We start from the raw sequence: 17724 nt of genomic DNA on the forward strand, positions 1-17724 counted from the left end.
GACCACTTCATCACGGCTCTACCGTACCCTCTATTCTCGCCTCACCCTCCCATTCATCTCCAGCCATACTGCCCACCTCCGCATAGCTCTCCTGCCTGACTTTCTCTCGCTCAAGCATATGCCTCAGCTCCTCATTCTCCAACCTACCCTCTTCAAGCCGCTGTCTCGCACCTCTCCGATCCAGCAATCTCGCCTCTCTCTCTGCCTTGAGTCGCCTTTCCATCTCCTTCAGCCTATGAGCCCATCTCTGCTCACTAGGCTGGATAGGTGGCGTGGAGAGCACAATAGGCTGATGGCTCGGTCTGGAAGCCACACCCTCACTCATCTCAGTCTGCTGCGGAGCTTGCAGCTGCTCAACCGCGGAAGTGGAATGATGCCGTAAAAGCTGGGCCACGATCGTTCGAGCAGGCGAGGCGCCACTCTTGCTATCCTTACTGCCCGTACCAGACAATTTCCTCATATGCTCAGGCGACATCTGATTGGTCTGATGGATCATCTGCTGGGCCATGGCACTAGGATGCTGACGATGGAACTTGAGCTCCGCCTTAAGGATCTTCACTTCCGATTTCAGCTTCGAGATCTCCTCGCTGCTCTTGATGTTCTTGCTACTCATGGATCGGTTAGCCTGTGGACGCTGCTGAGCTTCTTCTGCAGCTTTATCGGCAATTGCCCGTTGAGTGTTCGTGACCGCAGTCTCCAGCGCATCCATCCGCTTGATACGAATATCGAGATTATGTTCGAGAGTCGAGTAGTCGCGCCAGAGATCCTTCTCGGTAGTACGTATTCGGACCTTGAAGTTGCCAATCAGTGCTTCTAACGCCTTGACAGCAGCCAAGACATTCGCCGAAAAAGCGGGCAAGAATCGCTGGATGACTTCAGGCGAAGGAGTCTGTCCATTGACTTGGCTGTGCGCCTGAGCCCACTCCTGCCCACAAAGTGTCGAAAGGCGATTCCATAGCGCAAGAAGCAGATTGTTTCGCTCCGAGATCTGATCACGATACTGCTGCTCAAGCGTAATCATCTTCCTCTTGTCCGAGGTATACGATGTCTCCAATTCCAGGAACTTGGACTGGTGCTGCGCCACTTCACGCATATGGGTAGCTTGTCCACGGGAAGCCTTCTCGAACTGCTCCATATCGTGTCGTCTGTTTGCGCGTTCCTTGTCAAGCAGGTCGGACAGTCTTCGGCTCTCCAGACTAGTGCTCTCGAGCAGACCGTCGCGATGGCGAAGCAGACGGTCTTTGTCTGCCACGTCCATCTTGGCTCTGTCGAGCGAGTTGGCAGTGTTTTCGATATCGCGCTGCAGCCTCTCGATCTCTGCGAGCATGCTTTGTTTCGTCCCATCAGGCTCGCCCAGGGCGGTCCGGAAGCCTTGCTCCAGATCCTCCAGCTTCTGCTTCCAGGTGCTTGCCTCGACTTCCTTGGCAGAAAGCTGTCGCCTCAGCTTGCGCACTTCGTCTTTCGTCTTGCCACTTTCGGTGTTGAGATCATCCAGTACCTTCTGCAACTCCTCCTTGGAGTTATTCTCCAAAACATCCCTCTGCTGCCTCTCCTCCACAATAGCTTCTTCGAGCTCGCGCAACTTCTCCTGCTCATCTTGTATAGTCTGCTGAGCAGCATTGATTGCATCTTCGAGCTCACCAATCTTGATCTTGTCGCCTTCCTGTTCCTCGCGCAGGAAGGTGATCTCCGAATGTAAGCTCTCTTGCGTGATCTCCAGCTTTCGGTTCTTCTGGTCGATCTCCTGACACTTCTGTTCCCAAGTCTGGATCTCGTCTTCAGCCTCGGCAAGCTGCTGTTCGAGGGTCTGGATGGTGCGCACATTCGCTTGCTTCTCATCCTCAAGCGCCATGACACTTTGCGTGATCTCGCGAAGCTCGCCTTGCAAGCCTTTGTAGCCGTCTGTCGTGTGCTCAAGCTTCGTCTGCGTCTTCTGTGCTCGCTTCTGCGCCTCGCCAAGCTGAGCCTCCATACCCTCGATTTCTGTTGAGAGCTTATCAATCTCAGCCAGTGCTTCTTGCTCAAGTCTCTGTAGCTCAGACTCCTTGTCTTCGAAAGCATGCAAAGCCTCATCACGCTCAGTCTGCAGTGCTCTGAGATCCTCACTCTGCTCCTCAAGCTCCTGCTCCATCTGCTGAAAGTCTCCCTCCAAGGCACTGACATACTGTAGATGGGTGCTATGCGTCCTCTCGAGGTCTTGAAACTTAAGCCTGAGCTCAGCATTATGATCACGAAGTTGCCCTTCTTTACGGTCCCAGTCGTCGCGCTCAGCTTCGGTGACTTGCGTATGATCACTGGCACGAGACGGCGCGCGCTGATGTGCTCGCGAGATAGATCGCTCGAATATGCTCTCGCCAGCTACAGACCTCGCACCATCACTCTTGCGTTGCAGCAACTTCAGGTCCTCGATCTCCTGCTGCAGCCGCTCACGCTCGCGGTTTCGAGAGGTCAGCATGCTGGTCTGCGCGCCGAGATCGCGGCGCAGCTCGGCATTTTCATGTCGTAGCTGCTCAGCAAGCGTAGCAGAAGAGTCTGTCGCAGATCCATTGACACCATTCGTGAAGTCCGACTCATTTGTCGCAGTACCCGGCCTACTGCGGCGCTTGAGCATCTTGCTAGGCGCTGGCGAAGCGCGTTCTATGCGCATCGTTGTAAGCTCGTCTCGCAACTTCCTTATATCTTCCTCAGCCTGCTCTCTTCGACCAGTTTCAGCGTTCAGTAGATCCTGCCACATATCCATAGTCTCCTTCAACCCTGCATTTGCTTCCTCACGAGTCCCTGCCATGCTCCGCATATGCTCGGCCATTTTACGTTTCTCGAGCTCCTTAGTCATGACTTCTTCTCGCAATGTAGTAACAGAGTTCTCCGAATGATCAAGCTGTTGCCGCAAGTACAGAATCTCCTCGTGCATCTCAGCTTGCAGAGTTGGGTCATCGTCTGACCGCTCGTCCTCGTCAAGCATCTTGCGGTTTAGAGCCTCCTTCAGGCCTTCCTCCTGCTCCTGAACGGTACGCTCAAGCTCCCGGACTCTTCGCCGCAAGCTCTGCGATTCCTTTCGCTCGTTGGCTAGGTCAGTCTGGAACTGCACGTTCTTGTCTATGAGCTCCTTGACACCATCATCTGAGCGACTCTGCAGGGCTTGATCGAGGAAGTGAATTTTCAGCTTGAGATCGAAGTTCTCCTTGGTGAGCTTGTCAATCTTGCTGTTCTGTTCCTTGAGCGTCAAAGTTCTACGTGCACGCTCCTGGCCTCCTGTTCCGCCTGATGATCCAGGTCGCTCCGGTAAACGATGACGGAGACGGAAGTCCCTAGCGACCGTCTCCGGCACATGAATACTTTCCACGCGCTGAGCAAGAACGGTATCTGTCGGAGGCTGATTAACGGTGCTGGCCCGCGGTGTCTCTGGTCGCTCCTCATCGAGTCCGTCGAGTCTACTGCCGAAGCGACTTGTCATGATGTTTCCACTGTAGCCGAGCCGTAAGGCCTGTGAATTCTCGTCTGAGTCCATGTAAGATGCAACACTACCTAGGCTAGGGAGACGCAATAAGTTGCCACCTCTGCTACTTCTCATAGAAGTGCTGTTAGACATAGCCCCGCCAGTCTGTAGTGCATAATCAGCGTTGGTAGTCGCGTCGCTTGACAATGAGTTCATGGTCGCAGTAGAGGTTGTGGAACGATGGCTCGTTTGTCGGCTGCTACCATAGCTCGGTCGAAGGGACAATCTTTGTGGCGACATGCCGTTCCTGGCGGGTTGGAAAGATGCTTCCGACTCAGGTAGTGCGACCTCTTGTGGCCTCGGCGAAGTTGGTCCTGGGGTGACAGTCGAGCCTTTGGACGTGGGACGTGATTCGGGCGTGTTATTATCAGAAGACATGATTGACTCAGACCTCGCATATACAGGCGTCATCCTCATCGAACTAGCCGTAGACACATTTCTCGCATGTCGTTGTGCTGCAGCCAGAGCAGGCGAGGAAGGGCTGCCCTCTTTCCCGGGGTCATCCTCCTCCCCCTCCTCATCATCTTCCTGCTCTTCAAGACTAGGCGCAGGAGTCTTGTAAGCATCAGCGGGCGTCTCTGGCTCCTCCTCACTCGCATCTCTACCACTCGACCCAGACCTCCTCGTCTTCCTCAAACTCCCGAACATCTGATCCGGTGGCGGTGTGGTCCCGGGTCTCCCAAGCTCCAAATACGTATCATCCACTCCCAACCTTCCTCCCTCCTGCTGCATAGGCGCATGTCCCACATCCGGAATGAAGCTGGACTCGACATCCATCAACTGCCTCCGCATAGCCCCCTCGTCCATGCTGTCGCCCTCACTGACCCCATCCGACTGTGACACGAAGTTCTGCTCCGCCTTCATGAAGCTGTGCTCGTCGACAGGCAGATCAGTCAAATCGCTATCTCGTCGCTCAAACAGTCCCCGCTCCTCGCTGTCGTCATGCTGAGACAACTGCGAGGTCTCGTCCACACTCCCACGTCCCTGCCGCTTCTGTAGTTTACGTGGTCGTCGTCGCGGCGGCGTGCCTCCTCCATCCAGTGCGTCGCTCATCTTGCGCCGGGCATTCACATCCGTGCAGATCGGGGTTTACAGAAGTAACGTTCGGTCGCTTCACCTCGGCTGCCCTGACGATATTCGTGTCTGACTCGCGTGCCGGTCGCAGTCACAGCATTGTGATCGCAACGGTCGTGCGGCGAGTAAGAGAGTTAGCAGAGTGTCTCTTCGACCAAGGGGTATATTAAGCATCCGATCGACGTCCAGGATGACCCCAAGGACCACGCGCGTTGGTCGCGTTTGGCTGGCCCGAGCTCAAAGTTCCACAGCTTATACTTTTAATCAAACGGCCCCCCCACTCTCATATATTGCCTACTTGGGTACTATAGATTCTTATATGAGACTTCTAGTTGTTATAGTGTAGTCCAATCAGACGAATAAAGTGGCACGCCGAAGGCATACCAAAAGGCATGAATCTCTAAGCGGTACCGAGTTCTGGTCATGTTTTCCTGGCCTTCAACTCATTTCCTACTCTCCTCCTGCGCCGCCTTCAAGAAAGTGCCGCATCTCTGGAGCAAATGCCTCGCTCTATCCATCTCGAACACAGCGGCCTTCACGATCCTGTTCTTGGAAGCCGGCAGTGCCCTAGTAGGGTTCAGGTAATCTGCCACCTCCTTCCACCACACACATTTCTGCTGTGCAATAGGTTGCCTTTGTAATAAGTCGTATGGCCTCGACGGCTTCCCGAATCTCCTTGACACCTTGGGCATCGCCGGAGCATAAGTTTGATACTCCCTGCCATCACCAATGGATCCAAATAGTACTGTACCATACCTATCGCGATTCTGGTGCTCGTACTATAAGTCCCATCTTAGCCACTCGCGCTGAGGAGGCATCTCCGGGATGATATCACTGAACTCTTCTCTATCTCGAACAAAGTCGTATACTTGCTTCAGCAACTTGCCCACATCGCCCTCATAAGCCTGTGGTGGCGCTTGTGAGTATGGATTCGGCCTGTCAGGTGGCCCATCAGGTAGCCATATGCGCTCTGGCTTGCCGGTCTGTGGATCCTGATAGAAAGGTGCGGGTGGTGTGGTCTCGGTCTCGTATGTCACTGGCTGGCCCTTCCATCTCATGAGTAGCTTTCCGTCTCTGCCACGAGTTGTGTAGCCTGTAGTTGCTGCAATGCCCGTCGCCCCCCCGGTCCCGTTTGTCTGAGGTGCCGCAGGAGGTTGCGTGGCCTGCTGTCCCCCGAAGCCGTTCGTGTGAGCAGCTGGTTGTGAAGGCTGACCAAAGCCAAAGCCAGTTGTCGGCGCAGGAGCTGCTTGCCGGAAAGCGGTGCCACTTGGCTGAGAAGACTGGCCGAAGGTGCTTGCGGCTGGTTTCGGTGCTCCACCGAAAGGACTGGCTGCGGGCTGTGAAGGCGCTCCGAATGTGCTTGCCGTGGGCTGAGATGGTGCGCCGAAAGGACTGGCGGTTGGCTGGGGGGGTGCCCCAAATGCTGGAGCCGCTGCTTTACCAGCAAAGGGATTGGCGGCCGCATTGCTGTTACTTGCTGCACCTCCAGCAGAGGCAAATGGACTTACTTGCGGCTGGGACTGGGTTTGTGCTGCCTGGCCGAAAGCAGATTGTTCGTTGCCTGCTGCTGCGAACGGGCTCGATTGCGCCGGCTGTCCACCAAAGGGATTGATCTGCTGTTGCTGACCAGCACCAAATGGTGTCCCAGCGGCTGGCTGTGACGATAGGCCGAAGGCAGGCTTCGATGCTTGACCGAAGGCAGACTGACCGAACGCAGGTTGCGAGGCCTGACCGAATGCAGGTTGCGATGCTTGCCCAAATGCTGGTCGCTGAGCGCCCATTGATGATGGTGCACCAAATGCACTGCCACCACTGCTAGGTTGTGAATGTGCCCCGAAAGTCGGTGCTGAGGCTGGCTGTGGTGAAGCACCAAATGCCGACCTGCCTCCAAGAGTAGACGGTGCCCCAAATCCACTCGCGGGTTGCGACGGCTGTCCAAAAGCTTGACTCGATTGCTTGCCCACGCCTGAAGGTTGACCAAATGCAGATGTGCTACTCGGGCGACCAAACGCAGAGCCTGTGGACGATGCTCCTAGACCCGAGGGCTGACCAAAGCCACCTGAGCTCTGTGTGATAGCAGCGCCCGAGCCTTTCACGCACTGATCGAGGCGGTTTGGATGCTGCTGTTCGCCATCAATGACATACTTGATGGCGCCATCGAGGTCGTTCAATATGCTCTGCACCTGTTGTTGCGCTTGCGCTCCAAGTGTAGCTTCGTGTTGCACCTGTGAAGATATCAATAGCTGAGTCTTGCTGTTGGGGTTGACTGTGAGCTCACATATTCGTGCTCTTGGCCCTTCGCCCTAGCCTCGTAACACAGCAATCGCATCTCCTCTGGGCTTTGTTCCAGCGCGCCCTCGAGCAACTGTCGAGGTGCATCACGACCTGGCCCGTACACCGACAGTGGCCATCTTGGCTTCTCACCAGTAGAGCCACCAGTAGTGAGGTCGGCAGCCAGCACTTCCCTATCAATGTTGTAGGGCTTCTTTTGCTCCTGGTCTTGGCTCGGTCGAGCTGAAAACATGTTAGCAGGCGTGCGAACTTAGTGAGATGATTTGTCCAGTGTAAGTGTCTAGTTGTGTACTCACATCGATCTCCGCCACCTATTCCGCCGGCGCGGGATCTACCACCTCCAAACCCATTACTGAGTGGCGCAAATCTGTTTGCCTCGGTCGGACGTCCTGGGTGCTCATTCTTACAGGAGTCTAGGTTATTGTCAGTGTGATGGGACAGAGGAGAGATGCTTCATGATCTTACCACCAAATTTGCAGCGACCTTGCAGGAAGAACTGGCAGACCACCATGATGACAATGTAGTGTCTATATGGACAGCATGTTCGAGACAGAATTTAAAGCCTCAGCAGACGAAAATGTTGATCGGTAGGTAAAGTGCAATGTTCTCGTGAGAAGTACAAGCACTCAAGGGATGGTATTCAGCAAGCGCGTCTGAAGCACGCATTACGCTTCGACCTAACAGCCTTCACTCCCTAGCGGTACAAATGCGTTGAGACCTCATAGAACCCGTCAAAATATTCTTCAGACCCGAGACCATACGAGAGATATCGATCGATCGCCACGCCCATGCTGTCCCATGCATGTATGTCCTGACAAAAGCAAGAGTGAAGAAGAAGCTTCACAAGCGGCGGAAGAAGCGCACTGTCCAACGCTTGTCTGCCTGCCTTGGCTTCCACGCCATCCTTTAAGAAGTGGGATGAAGGCACGGATCGAGAGCAATACGTGCCTACCTCGTTCGCGATGAGGAGTAGTCACTGGTATCGATGAGGAACACCTCTATCTTCGCCGTGCCCATTGACCCTTTCGCCAAGCGCCAGCTAGAGGGTACGCGCGTCGAAGAGAAAAGTCACAGCCGTGTACATACAACAATCACGAGCCTTTGATCTTCAGTAGCGAGTCCCACAGATTCATCCATGCACCCAGTCTCGGTCCTCACCTTTGGCATCTTTCTAGCTGGCTACATCACTGCTCGGTGGGACCTTGTTACGTGGGTGTATGAGCTCGCCATATTCGCTTGGGATCACGGGGTCATAGTATGGTGACAGTGTCTGACCATGTGTACTGAAGCTGACACCGTTTAGACACGAGCCGCGAAAGGATTCGCAGTCCTCTCAGTATTCTTCCTCGTATTCTTGATCCCGATCGAGCGTATAGCTGCACACGAAGCCGACCTCGTCAGTCATAAAAGGTCTTCCTTACTCCCGAGAAGACCAGCCTCTGACCGTACACAGCACCCAAGGACTGTGGAGAGCGGTATATCAGCTCGGGAGCAACTACGGCGGAGGGGATCGTTTTAGGTGCCAGCGCAATGGGACTATGACAACGAAGAAACATGGGCTGATGCGCGTATTCTGGCCCTCGGATGCGCCAACAGACGATGTACCAGGCGTACTGGTAGGATGGAGAAACAGCGAGCTTGATGTCGTTGTCGTTGGGGTGCTGCAGGGAGTAGATGCTCGCAACGTGGAACAAGCTTTGAGGGTGCAGTCACTTTTTCGAAACACTCCACATCCTGTTGAGCACATACTGGACCGATGTGGTGGGAAGCCAGTGCTGGTTCTGGGTACACTCAATTCTCCAAAGACTACTCTGACATTCGATCCGAAACTACTGTCTGTGCGGATTTCATCTCAGCACGAAGCGCCACATGTCCATTGCCCAGACGAGACAGCTATCACAATTCAGGTCATTGCTTTTGACAGACCGGACCCGCGACGCATGCAGTACCTCTCAACGACCCCTATCTCACTTGCACTTGTGGACAGACGAGGCGCATTTGGCAGCGTAGCATCGTTCGACCGTCTGGACGATGAAGGCGAAGCTCATACGAAGAGGAAAGCGAAACTTGTGGAAAGTTTGAAACACCATACCGTGGTCAAGCATCCCCGAACGCCAAAGGAACTGGCATTACCTATGATCGTCGACCAAATCAATTGCTCTGCTGAACTCAATGACCTGATGCAAAGCAATGTGAGCCTTGTTGGAAGTCGATACAAGCGAAAGCTAAGCGTCAGCGAGCGAGTGGTCGAGTCAGCGAACGATGCATGGGAATCGGTTTTCACATGGATGAAGAAGTACTTTATGAAATCCATCTGGCCTACAGCGTCACAAATACTGATTTGGCTGCTCATGCTCCAGCGCATTGTGGCTGAAGTCGTGCTTTGGCTCCTAGACTGGCGACCTCTGCCCGATGCAGCGGCTCTGAAGGACGTCTCCGCCACCGCGCAGCAAGTAGACATCAGACTTCAGCAATTCTGCTACTGGCCAGCACAATACATCACCTTGCAACGTACAAACAACGACTGGCGTAGCACTTCCAACAGCCATCCGGAGTACATTCGCTTCTACAACAGCTTATGGCTCGTGGCGAACGATGTCATTATCGGCATCGCAGTAGGATCCTACATCCTGGAAAATGCAGATCTCGTGGCAAGGCAGGTCGACAACATCGTCAATACCTTCTCGATTGAAGGTCTGCAAAGGATGATCACCTGGCTAACAGATTACCCTGCCGGTCTCAAGCTCAACAATGAGCTAGCAAAGTTCTTGGCCGATCTCTTCCTCTGGGTCATCGACTACTGGGACGGTAGCATGCTCCAACTACGTCCACTCCTCCCGCACGTCGTGCGCGTAATAGGCTTATCCAGCTTCTTCGGAGCTAGTCTGCCAATCTCACTCTGCTCGGACCTGGTCTCGCTGCTTACACTGCACATCTACAGCTTCTACATTGCCTCAGCACGGATCTACAACTGGCAGCTCACGATCATAATCTCACTTTTTCACCTGTTTCGAGGCAAGAAGCGAAATGTCCTCCGCAACCGCATCGATAGCTGTGACTATGATCTGGATCAGCTGCTACTGGGTACCATCCTTTTTACGCTGCTCTTCTTCCTACTGCCGACAGTGGCAGTCTTCTACGCCACATTCGCAGGCGCGCGGATGGCGATCATAGCGCTGAAGGCGGCACTGGACACCTGGCTGGCCTGTCTCAATCACTTCCCATTATTTGCGATTATGCTGCGGCTCAAGGATGCGCGAAGACTACCTGGTGGCATTCGTTTCCAGCTGCAGCATGCTCCGTCTCGCAGTGGATTACCGTCTAGCACACATCTACGTGACTTGGCGCAAACGTCCTACGTCAAGCTCAAGTCAGTGCCACTACCACTATCTCAGACCTTCTCTCAATACGCACAACTTGGGCACCGGCTTCGAAAACACTACCTTTCACCTCGCGTTTTCATAGCTCTGGTGTCAGGACAGTTTGTGCCGCCCATCCATCGCAAAAACCTGTACAGTCTACAGTACAGTATGCTGCCAGTCCAGCGAGTTGGAATCACTGAGCTTTGGCGGCTCATCAAGGAGGGGCCGGAAGACACGAATGGCGGCATCCGGTCACCGTACATGAATGGACATTCAACGGGTGCAGGTACAGCGATGAAGGCTAGAGCTGGACGAGCAAAGCAGGTACCATCATATTGGTGGAGTAGATGACGAGCACTTTTGCAGACACTGTACGTGCCACATCATAACGTCTTATCATGTCTCGTCTCGATCGCTGAATCCTCCGCCCATGCTGTCCGCATCTCCACCATCGCCCTGACCCACCATTTCCCGTACCAGGAAGACCTTCTCCATGACTTCTGCGAACAAATCCACCCCCCATATCTCATCTTCTCTTCCCTTGCCCTTGCGGCTCAACTTCTTGCTTTTTCCTTCACTCCACGAGTCAACGAACTCTTCGTAGCTCAAGACTACTTGATCCCGCACAGCCGCTACGAGCGTCTCTCGCGTCCGTGCATCGTCAACGAATTCTTCGAGCTTGGTCCGTAAAGCGGGTACGTCTTTCTCAGCCAGACCATGGACTGTACGAACAGCCTTGAGGCCATCGAACTCAGCGTCCTTATCCTTTGACGTGGCATTCGCTTGTGCTATGGTGGCAGGGTCGACAGGATCAGTGATATGATTAGCGTAGCTGTTCACGAATTCGTTGATCACAGTTCGCAGCCGACCATCTAGTTCAGCTTTTGCATCCAGCATATTCTCCACGACCTTAGGTAACAGACCACCACCTACGGCACCGCTGACTAGAGTGACCCAAGAGGTCGGGTCCCAAAGACTGCCTCTATTGCGGAGCTCGTAGAAAGTGTTTGTTACAGCGGAGAAGTCAAAGTCGACTTCTGGTGGACTGAACTCGATATCGAAGGCAACGATCTGTTGTTTGAGGTTGAGAAGGTGGGTTATGAGGAAGAGTTGGCCATCCTGGGGTGTCTTTTGTCGTTTGATTTGCTGGCTTGCAGTGACCAGGGAGTAGATGGTCGAGTGCACTATCCTGTGAGCGAGATCGTCGAAGACAGTGCTGTTGAGGAGACGATATATACGGCGTAGTAGCCAGATGGCTTTGCGTAGCGTGGGGTACCACTCATGCTTGGCAGCGCTCGTTGCGGCCTTAGGTATAACATGCTTGCTGAACATGCTTGCGGCATCGTCGATTTTCTCGCCAGCAGCTGGGCTGGTAGGTGTCTGTGAGACGGAGCTCCTCGTGCCAGACAGTGCCGGACCTTTGACGCCGTCGGTGGCCGGATCTGGCTTCGGCCAATCCAGGTCTTGCGGTTTGGCCTTGTAATTCTCTATGCCGTCTCTCAGCACAGTCAATGCTAGGAAGACAAGCCTCGTCTGGGCGTCTTCCAAACCAGCGTGGACCAGACTAGCAAAATTGAGTGTTCTACCAAGAGGCTTGCCATTGGCGATTGGACTCGCGACAAAGCTCTCCTCGTCTTCCTCGTCCGACTCCATGCCCATGTACTGGCCCTGAATGGCCGAGCAAAGTTCACATAGCGTCTCCAGGTGCGTCTCATGAATGATCTTGGGCCGTAGGTAGTCGTACAGTGGCTCCATCAAACTTTCTAAGAAGTCGTAGAGCGCACCGTCAGTCTCGAACCATTCATACCAAAGCTCGTGCTCGTCCAGACAGATCCCGCGCATAAAGCCAAAGCTCGCTTTCGCGAATGCAAGTACGTCAGCATGTGGAGGCATCGCACCTAGCTCGGCCATCTTTTTACTGACGATCGGCAGGACAAGTCGACCGCGTGTCGCTGAGTACGACTGGTAAAGCTCACGTAGCAGACTGGCGTACTCTGGCTCACGACCAGCGTCTACATCGTCCGGTGTCGGTACAGCACGCTTTTGTATCTCCAGTCCCAGAGCTTTGAGTTCAGGCGCCGGTACACGGAACTTCGCATAAAGGAGAGCCGAATGTGTGGTTGCCTTGAGTTGGCCGCTTTGGATCCGTTTGCTTATATCGGCCGCTATGTCGCCCAAAGACTTTGTAAAGTGATGGCGTATCAGAGTCAATCCTCGAGTCAGGAGTAGTCTGTAGCGACTACGGTATGTGGGTGATTCCTTGTGCTTGGGATGTGTCTCCATATACACCAGGCAGTTGTCCAGATTGGAAAGCATTTCCGGGAACTCGTGGCCTTTCACGAGATTGGCAGCTCCTGGTGCGTTTAGTCGACGGGTGATTGGCTCGAGGTATGAATAATACCGAGCGTTCTCCTCAATAGCGTCCGCGAGTGCGGTCATCCGCAGCTGTTCTGCTATAAGACCCTCGCATTGCTGACGGAATGCATCTGTCTGTGCTTCGACATTACGAAAGGATGTCGAAAGCTTGGAGAGTACGTCCAAGGTGGCCACAGCCGACATGAGTATGCCGTGCAGGTGGCTACTGGAAAGCTCAAGCTGTTCGTGGAGCATAACATGGCCCGCCTGGCCTTCTCCTAGCAGTACATCCTGCACTTCCAGAAAGTCGTCGTGGAAAGACGCTTCGGTTGTCTTCCTAGCATTCTTTCTTTCTTGAAGCTCTAAGCTCCTCCGTCGTCTCCGAGTATGCTCTTTGAGGGCCTGCGACGCTACCACCCTGTAAAAGTCATGATAACTTTGTGCTCTCTTCGACAGCGTAGCCACTGGCGGGCCGCTCCAGGCGTCATACACCTCGCTTGTCTCTGGAATGGCTTCTATTGCTGCATCAGCTCTTACTACGGCCTATTCTACAATCAGAACCGTAACAGGACCACCAATACACACGGCCGCGCCAAGCTTACAGTTTGTTGTTGCAGCAGCAGGGACGGCCGCCGTCTATGACGAGAGTCATCTACTGTGGACGACGGCGTCGTCAGTGTGTGAAACCATGCATCATCCATGAGTCTGCCATCTGCATTCACTTACCATGTTGACCGCCCAGCTTAGGCCTTGTGACGATGATGTAGGCCTCAGGCAAGATGAATTACGTAACCAAAAATGCTTCAACCAATCAGCTCGAACTCCTCCTGCTCCCTCGCGGGCTTTGATGCACCATATGTGCAAGCCAGTGCTGCAGCGTGCGTGACGATCCTCCAATAAGTACATATGCCTTGCGATAGGGCAGACTGACCATCGCTATAGAACAAGATCAATGCACAACACTCGTACTGGCAAGGACAACCCCGTTACTTCTTGATCAGAACACATGCAGGGCCGTAAGGCTTCGAATACAAAGGTACTAAAGTACAATGGCTCAAGTCGAAGTGGCGTCGTGAGAACAGTGTCGATCCCGAGGTGTCATTGAGAGCATGGCCAAGCGCCCACGCGACTCCTGCAAGTCGTCTCGCCTGCACTTATACGGCGCTCGCTACCTGCCAGAGTTGGATTGCTCACCATTTACAGACGCCCCAAAAAGGCTTCGCGTGGAGTGCACGGCAAGCCGAAGGCTCGTTACTCGCAGCCGCGCCCGATTGAGCGCGTACCCTCGGGCCGTCCGCAGGATTCCTTTATAAGATACGGTGCTCCAAGACGATGGCAGTCTTTACGCCCCTTTTGCGGCGCGTCGGGCCACTGAGCAATATACCAATCGCTGGCTACTTAGCATGCCAGGCCAAATGTCCCGCCAGTCGGGTTCGTACTCATTGAAACAACCACGTCTGCTAGGCAACGCCCGCCGCATATCCCCGACTCGGTACCACTGCTGCAAAGTGGTGGCACAATGCTGTAAACGCCAACGGCATGGTTGGTCACGCTTTTGCTCTCCATGCCTGCAGGATGAAAGGTATCTACTATGTACATGTCCCGTCGAGGACAAGGCTTCAGCCGCGCACATATGATCTCAAGGCCTCGCTGACTGAGACCGCCCCTCCTACTGCCTCCCGCGACACTTATGCATCATTGAAGTCCGTTCCCTGACGCGATCCACACCACGACGCACTACTTATGAGGTTGCTAGTAAGGCAACTTCCACCGCTCAAGCCTTCGTTTCCGTCGACAAAAAGCGAGTGGCTCTACTCAGACATTCGTTACTATTGCACAGGGCTTGTATTGATGAGGGGATTGTTTTGATCATGACCACGGCGGCCAGCATCTCGCGTTCCACTAGTATAGGGCAGTATTTCTTTGTCATTGAGAATGTGAGTTCTGACTTAAAGTCAAGGCATCCTTTCTGACCATCATGCTAGCTTCCTAGACGGTACACATGGCAAGATTTGAAAGACTTAATCCGAAGGGAAGCCTCTCACGGTGTGTGGGCGGAAATGGCATTCTATCCCAATGGCCAGACTGGTGGAAAGGGCCATGCTCGCGTCAAACGGCAGGATGAAGCACGAAATCTCTACCGTACGCTTCCGAGTCGAGGTCTGTAATCCCCAAGTCTAACTCTACTCACAGAGTATCTGACAACGAGTGTCATCGACGGTCGGCGACTGCAAGTTCATCTTTGGGACATTGGTGGAACGACGGCGAATTTCCTTCGTTGCAATTGCGAAAGTCCGACCGCACACAATACGCAGGCCAATCCGACACAGAGCGCAGAGATATCTCGCATAGCGATGGCGTCGGGTTGGCGAATGATCTCCGCGCCTCAGGCCTCACAAACAGCCATTGCTCCTGTCCAATATCCTATTGCACCCGCTGCGAATTATGCGCCGCCTCCAGCTGCGCAGCTATCGATTACTCAAGCTCAGTTGATATCGGCGATGGCCAACATGGGTTTGAGCCAACAAGACCCTCGCTTTTACCAATATGCGACCACATATGCTGCACAGTACGCTCAGATCCTTCCATCACAGTCTTCTCCGACACACGTCTTCCCTGCACAAGCCTCACAAGCCCAGGCTGGTGCTAGTCGCAGCAGTGCGGCATACACAACAACGTCTTCCAGCCTGCCGGTGAACGCTCGAAACGGAACCGTTCGGACAGAGGTCCGGGGCGTGTTTGTGAGTGGTCTGAGCTATCAAGCTCGTCTCAAGGATGTTCAGGCTCTTTTCAGCAAGGCGGGCGAACTCAGCAAATGTGAGATGCAGAAAGACGCCGCGACGGGCAGATTCAAAGGCAAAGCGACGATCAAGTACGCCACGGCTGCAGGCGCAGCACAAGCCATCAGCATGTTGGACGGAAGGACATGGCTCGGCATGGAATTGAAAGTCCGAGCAGACACAGAGACTACGCCGGTCAGCCCACCGCCATCCGCACAGGCGAGTAGGACCAGTCAGCCCGTCATCGTCAACGGGTCGCAGGTTTGTTAACGTATGTTTTGCATGGGAGGCAAGGGGGCTGATTCCATTTCTAGCCTGACATGCTGCGCAGAGACTCGGCTCGACAAGAGTAGCAGTGGACGACGTTTCCTCTCATGTAGGTAAGGGTCTTCCCGCCTTATGCAGCTAGCCGAGACGCCGCATGTGGTGCATCGACATACTTTTTCCCGGAGCGCAACGGCCATATCTCGTCTGGATTTGTAGGTTGGCCAGAGAGTGGTAATTGGAGGAGAAGCACTAAAACCCCAGGCCTGTGAAGTGTCTTTACATCCCATATGCTTTGTGCAACTTCTGGTTGACGACCGAGATATGGTGGGTGGCAAACATTGTAGCGGTGTGTTACATGACATTAGTGATTTCTAGAAGAACCCGTGCTCCCCGAACGCACATGCAGAATAGTATCTGCACATGTGAAGACTCTCACCACAGCGCACGGTCCAAGATGCTGCAGGCCTGCAGACTACACTGCGGTTGATAGCGATGGTCGAATCGGTGTGGAGCAGATGAAGAAGCACGTAGGAAAGGCTCCTCCTTAGGCCGCGCCATGACTACCATATTACGCCCCTCATGGCACCTTGTCGTATCAACACCGGCAAAGTCCAGAAACATATGAGCGTTTCTTGAGGGACTTGGAAACCTAGTCGCAATGCTCCTTCGTCAAAGTACGACCTTGGATCCGCTTGTCCGAGCATCGCCCTTCCAGGTGTCAATCCTTGGTATCGATACAAGCTCGCGACGGCATCACTGCTATATATTCATGAGCATTCTTCCATGCACACATGTGGCAGGAGGCGGGCAGGGTTTATCGCGTACATACTGAAGCCCACTTGCAAGCCTACATTCATCCTATTACGTGAAAGATAGAACACAACTTTCACACAGGCGCCAATAGAACGATGTCTTTTTCACATGGGAGACATCAACATGTATCTGCAGGCTTTGAATCCCTGCAAACTTCGCAAACCGATTGTGGATCTGCATATGCGCCTTCTACTCGGGTCGCCCTGCATTCGTCATGTCTCTACACCACACAACTACACGGCCTACCCCGAGGGACTCAAGCCGCATTGCAGCCGGCGTGCAGTAGCATCATCGTTTCATGAATCGACTACGATATGAAATGCGAGCCACCACTAGACCATCCACTCCTGGAGCCGCATCAGCAACAAAGTAATGCAATCGCAGGCGACTGGCTGTATGCGAGACGCGCACGACAATGTCAAGTGCAGAAGGGTGAAGGCCACTGCCAAAGTATCGGCGGGGGTTGCAGCAGCAGCTGGCTTATGCTACTTGTCTACCAATTAGTAGGTTGATCCGCTTGCAAAGCTCGATGTCAATGCGCATCGGAAAGGTCTATAAGCGAGCACGTCACTACATGCAGTAGCGAACGTGGAGTCGAGACACGCAGTACCGTTGTACTAGTGACGGTCTGAAGCCAAGCAGTTGACCTAATAATCGACCACTCTAGACCCAGATTCGTCCACTTGTATCTTCATTCCGATACGCCAGTCGCCATGAGCCCAGTGGTGATTACAGCATTGACCGAGAAGGAATCAGACCACGACCACAGAGGGGTCTATTCCACTCCGCCCGAGCTTCCTATTTCAAACATGTGGCGTGTGAATCGCGGTTCGATACTCGGCTCGCTCGCATGAACCGAGCCGTGGTCGCGGACAGCCTCAAGATTACGGTAGGCTGATACACTGGAGCTGCCAGGCAAGGCATGATGATTTCGTCTAGCGAATGCGTTGAAGATCTAGGGAGACTATCGTGGCCTCGGTCTCCACGGGTGAACCTCAGGCACGTTATTTTGACAGCATCCCCGTGTCTACCATGGGAATACAGGTCTGAAAAGTGCAACAGCCGCCGGGCACACGAGGAAAAGCTCAGGGCCGCGGACCGGCGCCCTGCAGCCAAGGCAATCTTCAGTGGCGGCTAAATTCCAGTTCCACGGGACAACACAGATCCAGCCCGCGGGGCGGTTACCAAAGCGGATCCTCGTATAGGTACGGGCCCGGTGGACTGGTCCAGCCTTCCCGGGTTGTGTGAAGAGATGGTGTTTCTGCATCGTGGCGTTTTCGCAAAT

At 53.9% G+C, this 17724-nt stretch overlaps 5 protein-coding genes across 5 annotated transcripts; 2 read left to right on the plus strand and 3 right to left on the minus strand.

Annotated features, from left to right (window-relative positions):
* Positions 1 to 10: 10 nt before the first annotated feature.
* Positions 11 to 4549, minus strand: LTS14_002433 (uncharacterized protein; the record flags this gene model as incomplete). Its single annotated transcript, XM_064835139.1, has 1 exon — positions 11 to 4549. One exon carries the CDS (start codon positions 4547 to 4549, stop codon positions 11 to 13), a length of 4539 nt encoding a protein of 1512 aa, XP_064697074.1.
* An 800-nt stretch (positions 4550 to 5349) lies between these two features.
* LTS14_002434 (uncharacterized protein) lies at positions 5350 to 7373 on the minus strand (the record flags this gene model as incomplete). Its single annotated transcript, XM_064835140.1, has 4 exons — positions 5350 to 6795; positions 6849 to 7084; positions 7159 to 7275; positions 7328 to 7373. The coding sequence occupies 4 exons, from the start codon at positions 7371 to 7373 to the stop codon at positions 5350 to 5352; spliced, it is 1845 nt and encodes a 614-aa protein (XP_064697075.1).
* A 1027-nt stretch (positions 7374 to 8400) lies between these two features.
* gpi1 (pig-Q) lies at positions 8401 to 10575 on the plus strand (the record flags this gene model as incomplete). The annotated part of the gene is made up of 1 exon (XM_064835141.1): positions 8401 to 10575. One exon carries the CDS (start codon positions 8401 to 8403, stop codon positions 10573 to 10575), a length of 2175 nt encoding a protein of 724 aa, XP_064697076.1.
* A 45-nt stretch (positions 10576 to 10620) lies between these two features.
* On the minus strand, positions 10621 to 13308 carry COG3 (Golgi transport complex subunit 3; the record flags this gene model as incomplete). The annotated part of the gene is made up of 2 exons (XM_064835142.1): positions 10621 to 13122; positions 13306 to 13308. The coding sequence occupies 2 exons, from the start codon at positions 13306 to 13308 to the stop codon at positions 10621 to 10623; spliced, it is 2505 nt and encodes an 834-aa protein (XP_064697077.1).
* Positions 13309 to 14639: 1331 nt separating this feature from the next.
* LTS14_002437 (uncharacterized protein) lies at positions 14640 to 15629 on the plus strand (the record flags this gene model as incomplete). Its single annotated transcript, XM_064835143.1, has 2 exons — positions 14640 to 14721; positions 14773 to 15629. 2 exons carry the CDS (start codon positions 14640 to 14642, stop codon positions 15627 to 15629), a joined length of 939 nt encoding a protein of 312 aa, XP_064697078.1.
* Between the last annotated feature and the right edge of the window lie 2095 nt (positions 15630 to 17724).

This window comes from Recurvomyces mirabilis, assembly GCF_035927965.1.
Source record: "Recurvomyces mirabilis strain CCFEE 5264 chromosome Unknown scaffold_5, whole genome shotgun sequence".
NCBI classification, from domain to species: domain Eukaryota; kingdom Fungi; phylum Ascomycota; class Dothideomycetes; order Mycosphaerellales; family Teratosphaeriaceae; genus Recurvomyces; species Recurvomyces mirabilis.